This window comes from Spodoptera frugiperda, chromosome 25 (genome assembly GCF_023101765.2).
Source record: "Spodoptera frugiperda isolate SF20-4 chromosome 25, AGI-APGP_CSIRO_Sfru_2.0, whole genome shotgun sequence".
Classification (NCBI taxonomy): Eukaryota; Metazoa; Arthropoda; class Insecta; order Lepidoptera; family Noctuidae; genus Spodoptera; species Spodoptera frugiperda.
The window spans coordinates 4,635,921-4,652,209 of NC_064236.1; the positions used below are offsets into that span (position 1 = coordinate 4,635,921).

At 35.4% G+C, this 16,289-nt stretch overlaps 1 protein-coding gene and 1 long non-coding RNA gene across 2 annotated transcripts in view; both read right to left on the reverse strand.

Moving 5' to 3' along the window:
• Positions 1–16,289, reverse strand: part of LOC126912392 (uncharacterized) — an 86,971-nt gene that overhangs the window by 44,480 nt on the left and 26,202 nt on the right. The window lies entirely within an intron of this gene.
• On the reverse strand, positions 10,151–16,157 carry LOC118263567 (ubiquitin-conjugating enzyme E2 G2). The gene is made up of 5 exons (XM_035575639.2): positions 15,833–16,157; positions 15,378–15,459; positions 15,176–15,294; positions 13,531–13,671; positions 10,151–13,345 (listed from the first exon to the last, which is right to left on the reverse strand). The coding sequence occupies exons 1-5, from the start codon at positions 15,873–15,875 to the stop codon at positions 13,230–13,232; spliced, it is 501 nt and encodes a 166-aa protein (XP_035431532.1). The 5' UTR covers positions 15,876–16,157; the 3' UTR covers positions 10,151–13,229.

Genomic DNA, 16,289 nt, shown 5'->3' on the forward strand with positions numbered 1-16,289 from the left:
GGCTTTACAAAGAGGATAACTTTTTTTTTAATTGTAATAATATTGTAGTTTGTGTCAAACACCTTTATCCAGAATCCAGATCGTAGTTAATTATAGTCATAAAGACAGTACTATTGTTTTTAATGGGTCCGGGTACGGAGGACTTGCTGAAGTCCCCGTCATCCCGCTGGCGCGCGTCTTTGTGACGTTGCATGGGAGACCAACACCTCACTTCTCTGCACATCTTGAGGTGGCAAGGCAAGCCGCCACGAGGTCAGGGGCTGCTTCGTTTCTCACGTGCTCGCCACGTGTGAGACGGGACAACGGGGTGGGTCCTCCCCAGGCGAGGGGGCTCCATGAGGATTTGAGGATAAAAAATCGCAGATTTTTGGGAGCAGTTCTAATATTTATTTAATTTATTATTATTTCTTTTAAAAAGGTGTCAGTTTTAATACACAATTAATGGAATCTGGCGGTTGCAAATTGCAAAATGTAGAATGTAGAAGCTTGTACCACTCCACTTAGATACCTAGATGCTATATTTATAGACTACAGAATAGACAGTGCACTGACATGTCCACTGGGATTTGTGGTTAATGGATTAGGAATAAGGTGAGAGTGAACGACCTAATTTATATTCACAAACTGTGTCACTAGTTGTCTAGCTAAACATAGGTTTAATAGTGCATCGGTTTCGATACCGCTGCATGAACAGTAAATGAATACCTAGGTGAACTTTAATCAACTCTTCTTGACTTTTAATTATGTTTCATTAATCCAAAGTTATAATAGGTACCCCATTAAAATTTCTTTGTGCGCCGTACACCACTCGAACTATAGATACTTAAAATAATATTTCAGTGATTTTTTTTTATATTTCTGTGATTTCTTATTACATGGGACTGGCATTAGGTACATGCCATAATGTGTTTCCTCTGTCTAACCCTTTAGGGTTAAATAGGCGTGACGTCACTTTTTCTGTGATTTGAACCGTACAATGTAAGTATACTTATTGTTTCGTAATGACAACTACCGAAACGGTTTACTTCAACTGTACCTCTATGGTTGGACGGCTTCCACCGTTGGCATAGTGCATGCGACCGACTGCTACGTGACGTCGCGGGTTCGTTTTCTGCAAGGAATAAATCTTTATGCTACTTAGTTGTTTAATAAACAAATATAATAGTATAATAATTTCTATATTAACTAGATACACGATATCTAGACATATTAAACTAACTAAAAATCACGGTTTTCTGGCGTAAATTAATGGAGAAAAGCTCTACTAGTTACAGCAGGGCTACTAGCTCTATTAGTTTCTAGTAGAGCTAGTAACTCTGCTTTTTGTGAGCAAGCTTTTTGAAAACGTACGATAGTACGAGTACTTGCATACATACTTGTAAATAATACATTTTTCGTCAATCGTTGTTCAATGACGGACTACACGTTGGTACCTATAGGTACCTATCTATAAAATTCAACATTCACCTAAAAAGATGCACATATGAACTTCTATCTTTAGAAAAGTAGGCGGAGATATATCGATCGACCTGTAGATATTCAATGTTATATTGCAACGTAATGAATACTGCAAACCAAATAAGTGTGTGAGAGCTACGCTTCGACACGAATGGGCGGGCTCGACCGGAGTGATACCACAGCTCACAGAAAACCGACGTGAAACAACGCTTGCGTTGTGTTTTGTTACTGTTACCGGAGGTTATCGCAGGCCCAATTACCCCCTTTCCCACACTTCCCAATGCACGATTCCCTAAAAAATTAAATTCCTAACCACCAAAAGGCCGGCAACGCAATTGTAACGCCTCTGGTGTTTCGGGTGTGCATGGGCGACGGAAATTGCTTGAGGTGATCCGTCTGCTCTTTTACCGGCTTATAGGTACCACGTACCATACCCTATGTTTGTAGTGACTCTGTAAAGCGGAACATGCCGTTAAAAAGGTTTAGTCTTGAGAGCATGTTTAATATCATTGCTATTATTAATTTACCGCTTTTACCGAGGCGCTTTTGACCTAGATTGGTACCTAGGGCCAGGAATCTATGTTTATTTCCAAAAGACACATAGTTTGAACAGACATACTATTTCCTGTGGCAAGTGGCACTTATTAAATTAATTTTCGGAAACTGTATGACAGACAGCGGTTAATTAAATTTCTACCGATGCTAAATGTAAGTTAATTAAATGCTTTATCTGTCCAATTTTCATGTAGCTTCGACTAATATAAAATGTTTCCACTTTTGAATCTAATAAGATGTTAAAATATAAAGACATTTGCAATTGCTAAATCAGTTATAAGGAACTGCTAATTTGGTACTTATTTTAATATTTTTTTTTTTCGTTTTCTATAGTTATTATAAAATAACTATTTTTGCTTTGGTCGCGTTAAGAAGTATTATTCCTTTCTTAGAGGATACCTACGTCATATATAGTAGATTTATGCATGCGAAGTCTTAGCCCGATCGGTTTTAAATTGACAAAGTTTCATCTCCTCGTGGGTAGAACTGATCAAAATCTTTTCTTAGCGGATGTGTAGGTCATAACATCTACCTACACGTGATTTTCAGCCCGATCCGTGCAGTGGTTAGGGCTGTGCGTTGATAGATCACTATGTAGTCAGCCAGCTTTGAGTTATATATATTTAGAAGATTATGGACCCAACCCTATTTGTGATTTCCGATAGTAAGAGAAAAGTACCTAGGCATTGAATTTATCTACAATTTACGTATAAGCTGTGAAAGCTTATACATATATCTACTACCTATTAATGTAACCTGAATGTAACCTGATGAGTGCAGCAAACAAAGACATCTATTGTGTATTGTAGGTTCCCAGTCTATTGAGTGCAACAAAGGTATTGAGCATTGAAGGTTCTTCCATTGTGCCTTTATTTAGGTACACTTTTCATCCCGTGCTGGAAAATCCTCGTAGCTCCTTTCATAGTTAGAGAGTGGGTGTCCCCTCCGCCCTGTGGGAACACGCCATATTGTCTCAAAACCACCCTAACGTCCTTTGTCACTGGAATCTATAAAATCGATGGAATATGATGTTTACTTATGTATCTGGAGGCCATCCGTCTGTACTGTTGCGTACAATGTTTTACTGTTATTACTTGCAGTCATAAATACAAATTGCGAATGGAAAATGAAAACGTAATATCTACGTTGAGTTATGCTTTATTTCCCCGAAGGGCAAGATGCAAGCAAATGAGTCAGTAATTATTTAAATAAACTCTTTGCTTTTTATTTTATCCCATGTAAGGATGTGTGAATGTAGCTGTAAACTTATGCTGCGGACGACCTAGTGGGTTACCAAGGCTCAGGGTCGTAGGAGTAGAAACGGAGTGGTTTTTAGTTAGTAAGAGTCTGACTCTCACTCTCGCCTTACACTAGGCGGGAGGAGCCAATGGATGATGTTAAAAAAGAAAAAGAGATCGCTCAGCAGTTGTGCTTATACAAGTTACAATCACTGAAACGAGGCAGTAGACCTATGTGTATGTAGGGATCTACCTATATATCCACCATCGAAATATCATGTATGAACATACCTTGTTATTTTGAAGAGACAAGCGCTTTGGTAAATATGTCACCTCGGAAGCTCGCGCAGACGTTAATTGGATGCTAAATCGCTGCACAGGTAGGACACGCTCACGCTTCACCAGCGAGAAGATGGTAAACTCACGTGAAGTGTATCAGGCTGCTAACAACAATATCGAGTGACACTGCACACTGCACACTGCACACTTTACATGATAACATATTCAGAATTTCAAATTCATAAATCCTGTCAAAAAGATGGTGAATGGTTTTAAGGGCGGTGCTATCTTTGTCATGAATCACGTCATCGAAGGGAGTTTAAGCAGTTTAAGTGCATAAGAAGATACCTAATCTTAATAAACGAAAATTAAAAGACCTATACGAAAATACCTATAGCTAGACTAAAGTTTAAAGACCTAGAACTAAAATCGAACCCGCGACCCCCTGTGTCTAATATCTTCGTCAGTCTCCACTGGGTATACGTTACCCAGATTACAATTTACAGCTAGATGTCGGCTACAATGATGATGAAATTATTTAGTGTGGGAGAGCTATGCTTCTATACGAATATGCGGGCGCGGTAGAGAAATGTTGCGTTGTGTAGGTACATATAAATACAATTCGCCATCTTTGTTAAAGGAAGTTAGAGAAGATACAGAGTACCCAATCTAAAATCTTTGAATTCTGATTTAAGATTTTGCATCAAGTTTGTTTATTAGTAGATATTAGCCGTTATTGTAGGTACCGTTGTGTGCCGTTGTGATCGGGTTAATTAACTGCAATAGGGATGATGACTGGGTCAAAAATAAATTATTACACCTTTTCAATACAATAAAATATTCAAAAATAATCACACTTTCATTCATAAATTTAAAGAACTACTTAATTTTCGACATTTTCTAGCTAAATTTCTAGAAATAAGTCTGCTATTTGATGTCAAAAACTTATGACGTCATAATAGAGTATTTCATACAAAGTTCATAGAAAATATCGTTTTTGACGTTTCGAAAAAATTATTGAAATTGACTAGCAGGAAACATGCCTATTTCACTACCCAAATCTCTTGTGGACTGATCTGCAACTAGGATTATAGACTGTGTGTTCAGCCGATACGCTCACTACCACACAACTACCTACCGCCTAACGAGACTACCTACAAGTGTAACATACAATACAAACATGCAAATATGAAGTTTGAAATGCGATTTGAGGTCGGCTTTCAGACTAGAACTAGTTGGGACGTCGCTGTCAGCTAAAGTTCGTGACTTCCCAACCACGGAGTTAGAATCGTCTGCTTAAGTTTGCATCGAGAGATGCAACTTCAATGTTCTGCATCTGTTTATTATACAGCTTTAGGGTGGTTTTCCACCAGAGGTGAACTGTGCTATGTTGCTGTGGATGGTTTTGGTTTCCACCAAACATACTTATTCATTGGTACACATATTTAGCACTGGCAGAAACGGACTCAGCTAAGGTATATTTTTAATATGGTGAGATTCATGCTATGGATGCGTGCTATACTCGAGCTATGCATTTTCCTCGAACAGCTACATAGCTTAGTATCGATGGAGACGGTCACACAGTTTCACTGCTTACCTATTAAATCTTCGTATCATAGCTACATAGCACCCTTAAACAAGACTTTGGTACTATTATTAGAACTTATGACGGGATATTTACCATGTTTATTCACTTTGGTGAGTTTCCGATATTTCGGCACTGTTGCAAGCGCCATGATCACGGATTAACTGGAGTAAATGCGGGTGGGTGTTTACGAGCAGACAAATCTTTCTCGTTCGTTTCTTGCTGACACCGCTAACACCACTACCATTGTCACTTGCAACTCGGTTCAACTCTCGACACACAAAACTCACTGTGTCAGCTCGCGAACTTTCCTCCTTCTTGGCACTTTTGCGGGTTTTACATAGTTGGACCACTGACACATGTGATGAAGGTGCTGCGGAGTAACGGATACAGGATTGCAAACCAGCATTTATGCCATATGTGAAGGGAGTGACAGATAAGGTTGCAAACATTCTCCACAAATATGCCATAAAGACTGTCTTCACTCCTTTCCGGAAAGTTTCCCAGATGCTGCGTTCGCCGAAGGATAGCTTCCCTCTAGAAAATGCCTAGGGTCTATAAAGTGGACTGTAGCTGTGGCAAATCATATATCGGTCAGACTAAGCGTACTGTGGCTTGTAGAATTTCTGAGCATATTAGAGCGGTGAAAAACAACGACGCACAAAAATCCGCTATAGCTCAACACATCTTGGAGGCTGGATCAAACCACTGGATTGAGTTACATAACCCACAAGTTATCTCGACAGAACGCCACTATATACCTAGACTGGTAAGAGAAGCGATTGAGATAACCAAGTACAAAAACTTCAACCGGGAGGATGGGTTTCAACTGTCGAGGGCTTGGAATCCAGTGGTCCAACTATGTAAAACCCGCAAAAGTGCCAAGAAGGAGGAAAGTTCGCGAGCTGACACAGTGAGTTTTGTGTGTCGAGAGTTGAACCGAGTTGCAAGTGACAATGGTAGTGGTGTTAGCGGTGTCAGCAAGAAACGAACGAGAAAGCGGGTAGACTGATTTGTCTGCTCGTAAACACCCACCCGCATTTACTCCAGTTAATCCGTGATCATGGCGCTTGCAACAGTGCCGAAATATCGGAAACTCACCAAAGTGAATAAACATGGTCAATATCCCGTCATAAGTTCTAATAATAGTGTTAGTGACCATGTCAGTTTAAAAACTTATAAGACTTTGGTACTTTTAAAACGAGAGTTAGGAAGGTATGCATTTAGTTAGTGACGATAATGAGTATATTCCTTTGATATCATACATTAACTAAGTAATTAAGTAAGTAGGTACCTACCACACGTAGGTAAAGCTTTAAGTTTGGGGTTCATATTAGGTACTTAGTGGAGTTTTCAAGTATTCGGTAGATACTACTTCTGAGTAATGTACGTACATTATACATACATTTCTACATATTTTTATGCACATTTTCGTCACTGAATTTCTTAGTTGTTGACATTTTTGTAGTAGTTATTCTATACTAGCTTCCGCCCGCGACTCCGTCCGCGCGGAGGTCGGTTTTTGCGTGGAAGTTTTATTACTCCATTTTAAATAACTCTGACAAAGACATCTTATAAATATCTATTAGACCCAAATACGGCTAGGCCCATAATAATTAAGGAGATCCCTCGATTGAGTTCCTGCTGTTGAGTTGCGTTCTGTAGGATAAAACTGAAAAATAAAGTTTTTTTCTAAGTATTTTTCCAGAATAAAGAGTATTATATTTTATGCCTAGGATAATAAGGTGTATTAAAATTAATAATCCTATTGATATTGGATTATTAATAAATAATATAAATAATGAATTTATTATTAATATTAAAGAAAAAAATATTTTTATAATTTCAAATACAAAGAATAGTTTAAATAAAATAATAATTTTGGAGATTATTGAATAATTATACCAAGTTTCATCGAAATCAAACTGTTAGTTTTCACGTGATGCCTGAACATACAGACAGACAGACAGACAGACAAAAAATTTTTTAATCACAAATTTGGGTTTGGTATGGATCCAGTAACACCCCCTGCTATTTATTCTTTCAATATTTTCAATGTCCAGAATTGACCCTTCTACAGATTTCTTATAATATGAATGAATGAATGAATGAATAAATGAATGAGAGTGTTATAAACGTAAGAGTAGACAAATATAATCAGAAAGCTCCAGAATGCTAAGCTATCGGGAGTTATACGCGTTATTGTGAGTCAACCATAAAATATAGACATTTATTGTTGTGGAATATTTTTTAAACAATTTTAAGGAGAACATTTTCGTCGTACATGATTTCTGTGTAGCTTTAACCATTAAGGCTGTACACGCGACGGAAGCTTAAAAAATGGAGTAAGTTCTCCTGTTTTCCCAACATTTCCCTTCACTGCTCTGCTCCTATTGATCGTAGCGTGATGAAAAGTATACTATAACCTGCCCAGGAGTATGAAGAACAATTGTACCAAGTTTCGTTGAAATCTGTCGAGTGGTTTTTGTTTCTATAAAGAACATACAGACAGACAGACAGACAGACAGACAGACAGACAAAAAATTTTCTGATTGCATTTTTGGCGTCAGTATCGATCACTAATCACCCGCTGATAGTTATTTTGGAAATATGTTTCATGTACAGAATTGACCTCTCTACAGATTTATTATAAGTATAGATAAAACAGGGTTTAATTACGATTAGATTGAAGTTTTCACCGTCCTTTAAAATGAAGTAGTACGAAGTTAGGTATGATATAAGACTCAGTCGTGCTGAATACTTACTACCTATAGTTATTAAGTAGGCGATATTTTTCTTAGTCATCAATTTTCAGACCAGCAGCTTTGCAGGCCGGCTTGGTGGGGCGGTCCAAAAAGCGGTGGTTAGGACATCCTTATTTACTAAGTATTGAATACCTAAGATTCAGGAAACTACATCATCTTGTGTTTCTAACTAAACCTCCACCTACATATACATAGACTAGACTAGAATGGGTCTATGCTTGCTTGCATTAATTAATACTGAGTGCAGATCCCGATACTCGCTTAATGTGATCTAAGTAGATAATAGAGACTGTTCTACGGTAGCCAACTAGCCAGTATTGGATTACCGGACTAATGGCTGTGTTGTAATTTATTGAAAATTCTACAGCCAAAGTAGATTCAACCATTAGGTTAACTTAGATAGGGTGAATAGAATGTAGCTAATTAAATTAATAAGAAAAGTTAATAATTTTCTAATGTAAAACGTACAAAATAGTGATTGGGAGGCGTAATTTTTAAAATAGCTAAAATGTGGCATAAACATAATCAACTAATTACTTGGTCAATGAAAAGGTCAAAATAACCGGTTACCTACTTTAATTAATTTTCTAATAATAAAAATGATCTTTAAACTAGCCTAGACCTATTGCTATAACTTTGCGTGATTGAACTTTCTACTGCCATATGCCAGTCCGACATAAGTTTAAATTTTTGAAATCCCTTCACACGGAGTTGTGTCCTAAAGTTAGCCAACTTTATAAAAGATTTATAGTAAGGAGGAAGACTACTTGCCAGTCTGTCATGTTTCCACGTTCTATTTTAGTTCAGGGAGGGAGGTAGAAAACTTTATTTCAGACCGAATGCCTAGGTAACTATGTACCTACCTAAATGTAGCCATGTACTTAGTAATTTATACTTATGTATTGCTTAAAAGTTAAAATGTATTGTAACTTTCTAGCAATGAGTTTTAAGTTTAATTTGAAGCCCAGTGTTTATAGTTTTAGTACCAATCCAATTTCTCTTAATTTTACTAAGATTTTAAGACGTGTTTTTAATATCAGGTAGGTGTCCAGCTACATAGGCTTTTGTAATCCCCAAATCTCTAACCTCCAAAAGGCCGGCAATGTACTTACTTGTAATTCCTGTGTTGCGGGTGTCCGAGAGCGGTGCTGATTGCTTGCCATCAGACAGATGATCCGTCTTATCGATTGCCGCCCTATCCCACAAGAAAATCACTTTTGTGCTGAGTCCGTTAATTCTATTAGGTACCTTCTACTATTTAGTGGTAAGTATTCACTGAAGCTGAGTGAAAGGAAGATGTATTACAAAATCTACCTGTGGTTGTATAAGAAACAACATTTTTCAAGAAGTAAATAGTGTAAGTAGAGCGATTTTTAAAACTGTATTATGCGACTCCTATCTATTTCTTGTTTGTAACTTTAGACCAGGGGTGCACCACCACCTTTTCCTGGGCAAGGACCACTTTTACAACGCTTGTTAAGTTAGCGACCCCAATTATTATTGCTTTTTGTACCCATATAAAAAGTGACTTTTCTTTTGTATAAGTTTAATTTGTGCTTTAACCGTGGTTATTTATTGGACAGAGGTGTAGTCTTGGATATGTACCTATATTTTTACTTCTGATCTGAACACTAGCGGTCCACGTACCACCAGTTGGGATCCACTGCTCTAGACCATGCGGTTAAAAACTGGCGCGCCTTCATTTTATTGTAGGTACTAACATAACCGCATGTGCGGTCGTATTCTTCGGTTTCTTTTTTAACTTTTAACAAGGCTACGCAGTAATGGTTAAAAACAGTCTCAGTTCTACCATATTGCGGCGTGGGCCACACCAAAATTATTAAGCGGCAAGATAACCAAAATTAAGAAGAACAACTGGGCTGAATCAAAAACCTTTTTACCATTAGTGATCTTACCTGTCAAGAAGATTACATAGAAGACTAGGTACTTTAAAGCGGATGTTCCCAAAGAATCGGTTAACTAATCGAGATAAATCGATGTTTTAAATTTAATAAAAACAAAATTAATGTTATATGTATTTAAAACTAGCTGAATATATAGCTTATAAATTATTTTAAACTAAAAACTTCTACTTTAATACCAAAATTAGTCGAATCGGTCTAGCCGATCTCTTTGCCTTAGCGAGACTTAGGGCTCCCACACAAAACTGCGATGCGATTTAGTGCGGCGTAGTTTTGTATGGGAGCCCTTACGAAGAGCAATTGATTTTTAGTTGGCCGGTGCTTGGGAGGTGAAATAAGAACAAGAGGTTGGTTCAATTATTATGCACTATTTATGAATATATTATTGAAAATAGTTGTAAAATAGATTTTTATTCATCATTTAAATCTTGTCTTAATCGTACGAGGAAATTGATTCTGATGAAACAGTAAATACAATTTTACAAACATCATGTTTCTACCAACTATGTAAAACTTGGCGCAAACTGTAATAACTAATACACCTATATATTAATTTCTATAACAGTCGTTCGCTTCATATACGCCACACTATGTGTAATTGTACAAATATTCGTGTAATTTAGGTATTACAAAATAAACCATATTCGTATCAAAACTAAGTTTATTATGTATCAACAATATAACACGAATATTTTTACACAATATTAGTAAAATATAGATATCTATTTCATTTAACATTCTTCTACTTCAACGACAGATTTAAATATGTTTGACATGCATCTTATACTAAAATCTGTAGGTATACATTTCCTAAGGCAATGCTGAATAAAGCCTTTAAATAGAACAACCTCGAAGGAATTCCTCAAACCACAAATAGACAAATTTAATTATAAACATCTATGATAGTAGAGTTGTTACATTACATCCATACCTAACAATGTCTTTTTAAATTACAACGAGATGAAATTCCATAAAACAACATTTTACAGATAACATTTTATTAAAAACTGCTAATAAATATCACTACATGTATAAATATGTATAAACTGTTCTATGGAAAATTATAAATGACCCCAAAAGTAACTGATAAGTACACAATTTATTTGTAAGTAACTTGAAATTAATTTCACACCGAAGGGCAGTACCTACAGCTAATTTATGGTAATGACAAATGATGCTAGACTTTCATCTATACGAAAATGAGGCTGAAACAAGTACTCTGTTGATATTATAAGTACATAGTGGCAGCTTTGACAATAAACTAGATTTAATAAAAAAATTGTTTATCAAATACTATGCAGTTTGCTTTACGTTAAACGAAAACGAAACGAACGGCTCTCTAATTGAACGTTAACATTCGAAGTAATGTACTGATTGGCCGGCACGAATAAACCAACCAATCAGAGCGCTGAACAAGTTTTAGTTTCGTTTTCGTTCAATGTAAAGGAATCTCGCACTAAGTATACAGACAATTAAATACATTACAAACTTACTGATTTACAAACTGGACTGAACATTTACAATGTTACTATTGTCACAAAAGATATAAAAGTTGCTGTCACAAAAAGGCTGTTTGACAACTCTGGTACTCTTTACATACCTTTCTGATTGGTCACTGTTTAACAGTCCTGGTAAGGTAATTATCACAATGTACCATATTGAACGAAGAAATAGAAAGAGACAGTAGGTGACTAGGTGGTCAGTCTCTTTCTAATTTTGTGCTTGGCCTTCTCCATTCCACTACATTTTCGTAACATCAACTTGTATATCCGAGTACATATCACAGAATAGTATATGCATTACGTCTTGTTTTAATACAGGTTTGTTTTTACGTCGTCGCCTTATGTTTATTAGATCATTTTTCATGTTTCAATTTAAGACATTCTATTTAAAATGTTATTAAAATCCAGTATGGACTATGTAGACACACAAAATTTTAATATTGTCTTTTGTCTTTCAATGAATAATTATACGAAATTACTATTAATCTATGATTTCAGGAACTCGTAAAGCAGGCGTGTATGATTCTCTAGTGTATTAATAACATTTTAATAAGAGCTTTGCTTTCATTATTCTTTATTAATAGTAAAATAGTTCTTTCAATATCAAGACTGCTATTTTGATCGAAAACAAACATCGTATAACGTATGTGTAGCAGATTCACTACTAATAAATAACAGGAACTATATTCCTTGTCACCAAAATTTTACATTTGTCATATTACACTAATTCGGTCAATATTTTCTTGAAACATGGGTACAGGTATATATAGGTGTTTACGAAGTTTATATGTTTCTCCACATTTTGCCTCAACCTGGCATGCAAATATATCTTATGATATAAAAAATCATTCATTAAAAATTATAAAATAAAATTAGGTATCTACATTAAATAGAAGGAATTGTAATTTAATTTAGAACGCAATAATTCTGCCAAGGAAATTAGAATTATTGTTATTTGGTATAGTCAAAATTTTAATTTCATATTAGATATAACAATATCAAAACGCAATTGTCAATTATAAATGTCACGAAACTATTATTGACCATTAGTATTCTCCTCAAGATACATTTTCACAGAATAGTACATCTTGTCAAACCCTAGAAACCTAACGTTCGGCTGTACCCCTCAAAAAAGAATTCAATGTCTCAAAATGTATGGTTATAATAATACCACACCAATAAATAATAGCAAATTTTTAGCTGCGTCTTCGTCGAATTTACGAAGGTTAGGTGTTCGATCGAAGATCGAAAGTTATCTTAACCCTATTAAGATAACTTTCGATCTTCTGTTTAAACAGGTTGATGTTCCTAATTGCCGAACTACAACAATTTAAACTGTTGTATATCTTGGATGACATGCAAAAAACACTCTTATTCATTAAAGCAGACTTACTAGGAAAGCTGCTAATTTTTTCATACAATTTCTAAAATTTTATTAGTGATTGGGTCTCGGTTCGTTGATTTTTCTACGCCACCAGTTGTGTACCCCATGCGTTTTGCAAATTTTTCTTTTTTTTTTAATATCTAGTTCTGAATTTCGTAGCTGTTGCTTAACCTACCCATTGTTTATTAGTAATGTCTTGTGTAAATTATTATTAACTCCCTGTTTAATAAATAAGTACCAGGGTGTTAAACAAGGGAGTAATAGATCACTAGTAAGACGATAAGAATAGTCAAGTGGCTCAATTATTATTTTCCATAAAACATTATTTTATAATATTAACCATATATCTACTCATCGTGGAGCGAATGTACCTAATTTAGACCATTTCCAAATTATATTTTTATAGGTAGTTTTATAAAATGGCATGCAGGCCTAAGCGGATTTATATTTATTGTACATATTGCTTATTGAATGAAGTAGTTAGAACCGCTATCTCCCAGAAAATTGATTAAACTTGGATCTTAATGTTATCGCATAGTAACTATTCCAAACTCAGGGTTTTTCTGACCAGTTTCTCAGCAATTTTATTGAACTGTTCTCGATCTTCCCTCCACATTTTGGCGGCATCAACGTTGGCACCACTCTCATCGTTTGGCTCTAAAATTAAACAGGATGTCAAATGATTTAGTATTAAGTGTTATACGCTTATACTATAATATAGACGGACTTAATGTGTTAGGCATTTTTAGCAGGCATGATGATGCAGAGAAGAGTAAATGGAATTCAAGAAACAAGCAACGAATTTTACTGAAATACATTGAAATAACGAAGATGCTACTTACCAGCTAACATGCTGACGACAGAGAGTAGTATTTTCTCCACGCTTTGTACAGGCGACCATCGCTCAGCACTGCTCTCATAGCCCATGGGATCGTCACCAGGCGCATGCAGGATTGATATGCACACACGTCCATCAGCATATACTGGAAAGACATAAGGAATGTTTATGAGACTCATCTTTTCATCTTTTATTCTTATAACATATTTAAATAGAATAAAATAACAAAGGGCAATGCAAATGAATGTAATGGTCACTGGCCCCACACACCTACAGTGTCGTAAGGGTATGTAATCTCTTGAGCTTGAAGCTCGAGCGAGATCTCACAAGATTAACTATAAATTAAATTGCAGAAAAAGAGAGAATCACAATTGTCTTCACCAAATTAATATTTTAAGCTCAGTGTAAGTCAACCAAAGTCTTTATAAGTAGTTAGCTAGCAATAATTAATTATTAAACCTAAATTGGAGTTACACAAAGAATAGAATATATAGAACAAATAATATTTCACAAAATAAAGGGTGTCCCTGAAATCGACGTCCAACGGGCACTAGATGATCAGCAAGGTTTGCCACTACTAGCGCCATAAGTAATTTATTCAGTACAGTCACTTAAAGTAAGGTAAAAATTTTATTCAGAGTAACTATTTGGTTCCTCTAAAACTAACAATGTTTTCCAATCTAAAGCAGTTGGCTAAGAATTTATGATTCCATATTACTGGAGCACTATTCAGGATAATGTAAGGAAGACTACAGATGAAAAAATAAAGATTTGTAGCAACAGGAGTCAAAAGACTGGCACAGGGTGTAGTTTTTCGTGGATAACAAATAAGTCACTGTAATTTAAAAACTGTAGGACTTAGAATTTTTTTATATTTTTCTGATAACATTTGGAACCTTGCCGATCATTTGGTGCCTGTTGGACGTCGATTTCAGGGACACTCTGTATAAATGCCAGCAAAGCTTGGCTAATTGACATGGCATGGCATGACACTCGCTAATTTGCAAACGCTAAGGCATGACAGTTACACACATATTTCTAATTATTTATAAGGTAGAAATATATGCAAAAGCTTTGCACTTAGGTAAAACATATTTTAGTTCATACATACATTAAAATAATATTTTTATCAGGCAAACCAGCTAAGGTGCGACAGAACATTTTAACAAAAAGATAATTATTAAAAATGAGCCTTGCTAAAAACTAGTGATAATACACCTCAAAAACGAATAGCAGAACAATATGTGCACATGACTGTCAAACAACATTGGTCAATTGGGCTTTTTTGTTGTTTGTCATTGGCAGGGTCAAGATATGTATAGTATGAAAATAATTTGGCAAATTATTCAATTAGAATCCATTTGTCAATTGTACGGTACAGAGCAGTGGCCTAACATGTGGAAAGATGTTGTCATAAAATTAATGTTTGTCCCTAATGTGATGACTGTAGCAACATACTGTTTAGGAAAAAGTATTAACTTTCTATGCTTTCTTATGAAATATAAATCTTTTCAGGGTAAGATATTATATAAAATATATACGACTTAAAATTAAGTAACAAAATTGCAAAGTGTGTGGGTACATAATGCTGAAGAAAAAATTATGTAAATTTTTGTTGTAGTTCATACAAATATGCATCTAATACTTACTGTTTGGGTGAAACATCTCACATGTGAACTCCATCTTAGGTGGGCTCAATGGGTAGTCCGGAGGAAAGTGTAATTTTGCAGGAAATATGCCACCCTCGAAGCATGTGCCTTCTGGTCCTCTACAAATATATTTGGAATCACATATAAACTGTTTTTACGGACTATTCTAATACTTAATTATCAAGTATGAACAGTTTCTTACGTGATAAGTGCCTCCCATTCAAAAAAGTTTTCTTCGTTGATAGGTCCTGCAATAATGCCTTCTGGAGGATTGATGGTCAGCTCTGAAAAAATTTATCTTAGTTAGCTTAGTTTATTAGACTTTTGTCAAATTGTAGAGGTAGATCTGTATGTGAGGTCAATGTATTTATTAGCTGTTTTTATTGACTGGTTTAATCAAAATAATGGTAGGTAGGCAGGTAATGTGTTCAAGAAATTAATATTTTTTTACATCTAGATGCTGCTTAGATATCGTTTGTTCCAGGGCTGGTTATTGTTAAATTTATGACGAAATGTACATTTCAATATTGTTGCAATTAATCCATACTAATTGGACTAATTCACCAAAATATCTACTTACCTTCTACCTACATACCTAAATTAATTATTGTGAAAGTAAACTTTCCAAATTAAATAATGGGAGTTCACTGCACTCACGTTTGTATTCAGCCATTAGCCGCCGCAACGCTGATCCAGCCATGTTCGCAGCAGTGGTTACTGGCTCCTCAAGAATCTTAGAACTGTTCTTCTATGACAGAAAGAATTTTAAAGACGCACAGGTTGAGTGTTGAGTGGTGAAAAATGTGCGTTGCAGTTATGCGTCATACGTGTGCGAATTAAAATCTAGCATGACAGATAAGGAATCCGCTCTCACGTATTTTCACTTGATAGATAAAGACAACAATATCTTAAATTGCAATAAATTGTAAATTAAAATCCGTGGACTTATTTGTGACGTGATTTGATTTGTTGTTCAATTTCAATACTGTGTTGCCATTGCTAAATTTGAAAATTGAAATGGTAATGGTAATAAATTTGAAATGGTAGTATTTTACATTTTTATCTATAATGGTAAATATTTTTAAAGGTAATATACAAAATTCCTAAAATCATT

Bases quoted from the DNA above. Each gene is read 5' to 3' on its own strand.
- LOC118263567 (XM_035575639.2), bottom strand. From the start codon at position 15,875: ATGGCTGGATCAGCGTTGCGGCGGCTAATGGCTGAATACAAAC. The intron at 15,295-15,377 runs GTAAGAAACTGT...ATATATTTGTAG, and splicing joins GAATGGGAGGCACTTATCAC to AGGACCAGAAGGCACATGCT. The intron at 13,672-15,175 runs GTAAGTATTAGA...ATGTCTTTCCAG, and splicing joins TGAGATGTTTCACCCAAACA to TATATGCTGATGGACGTGTG.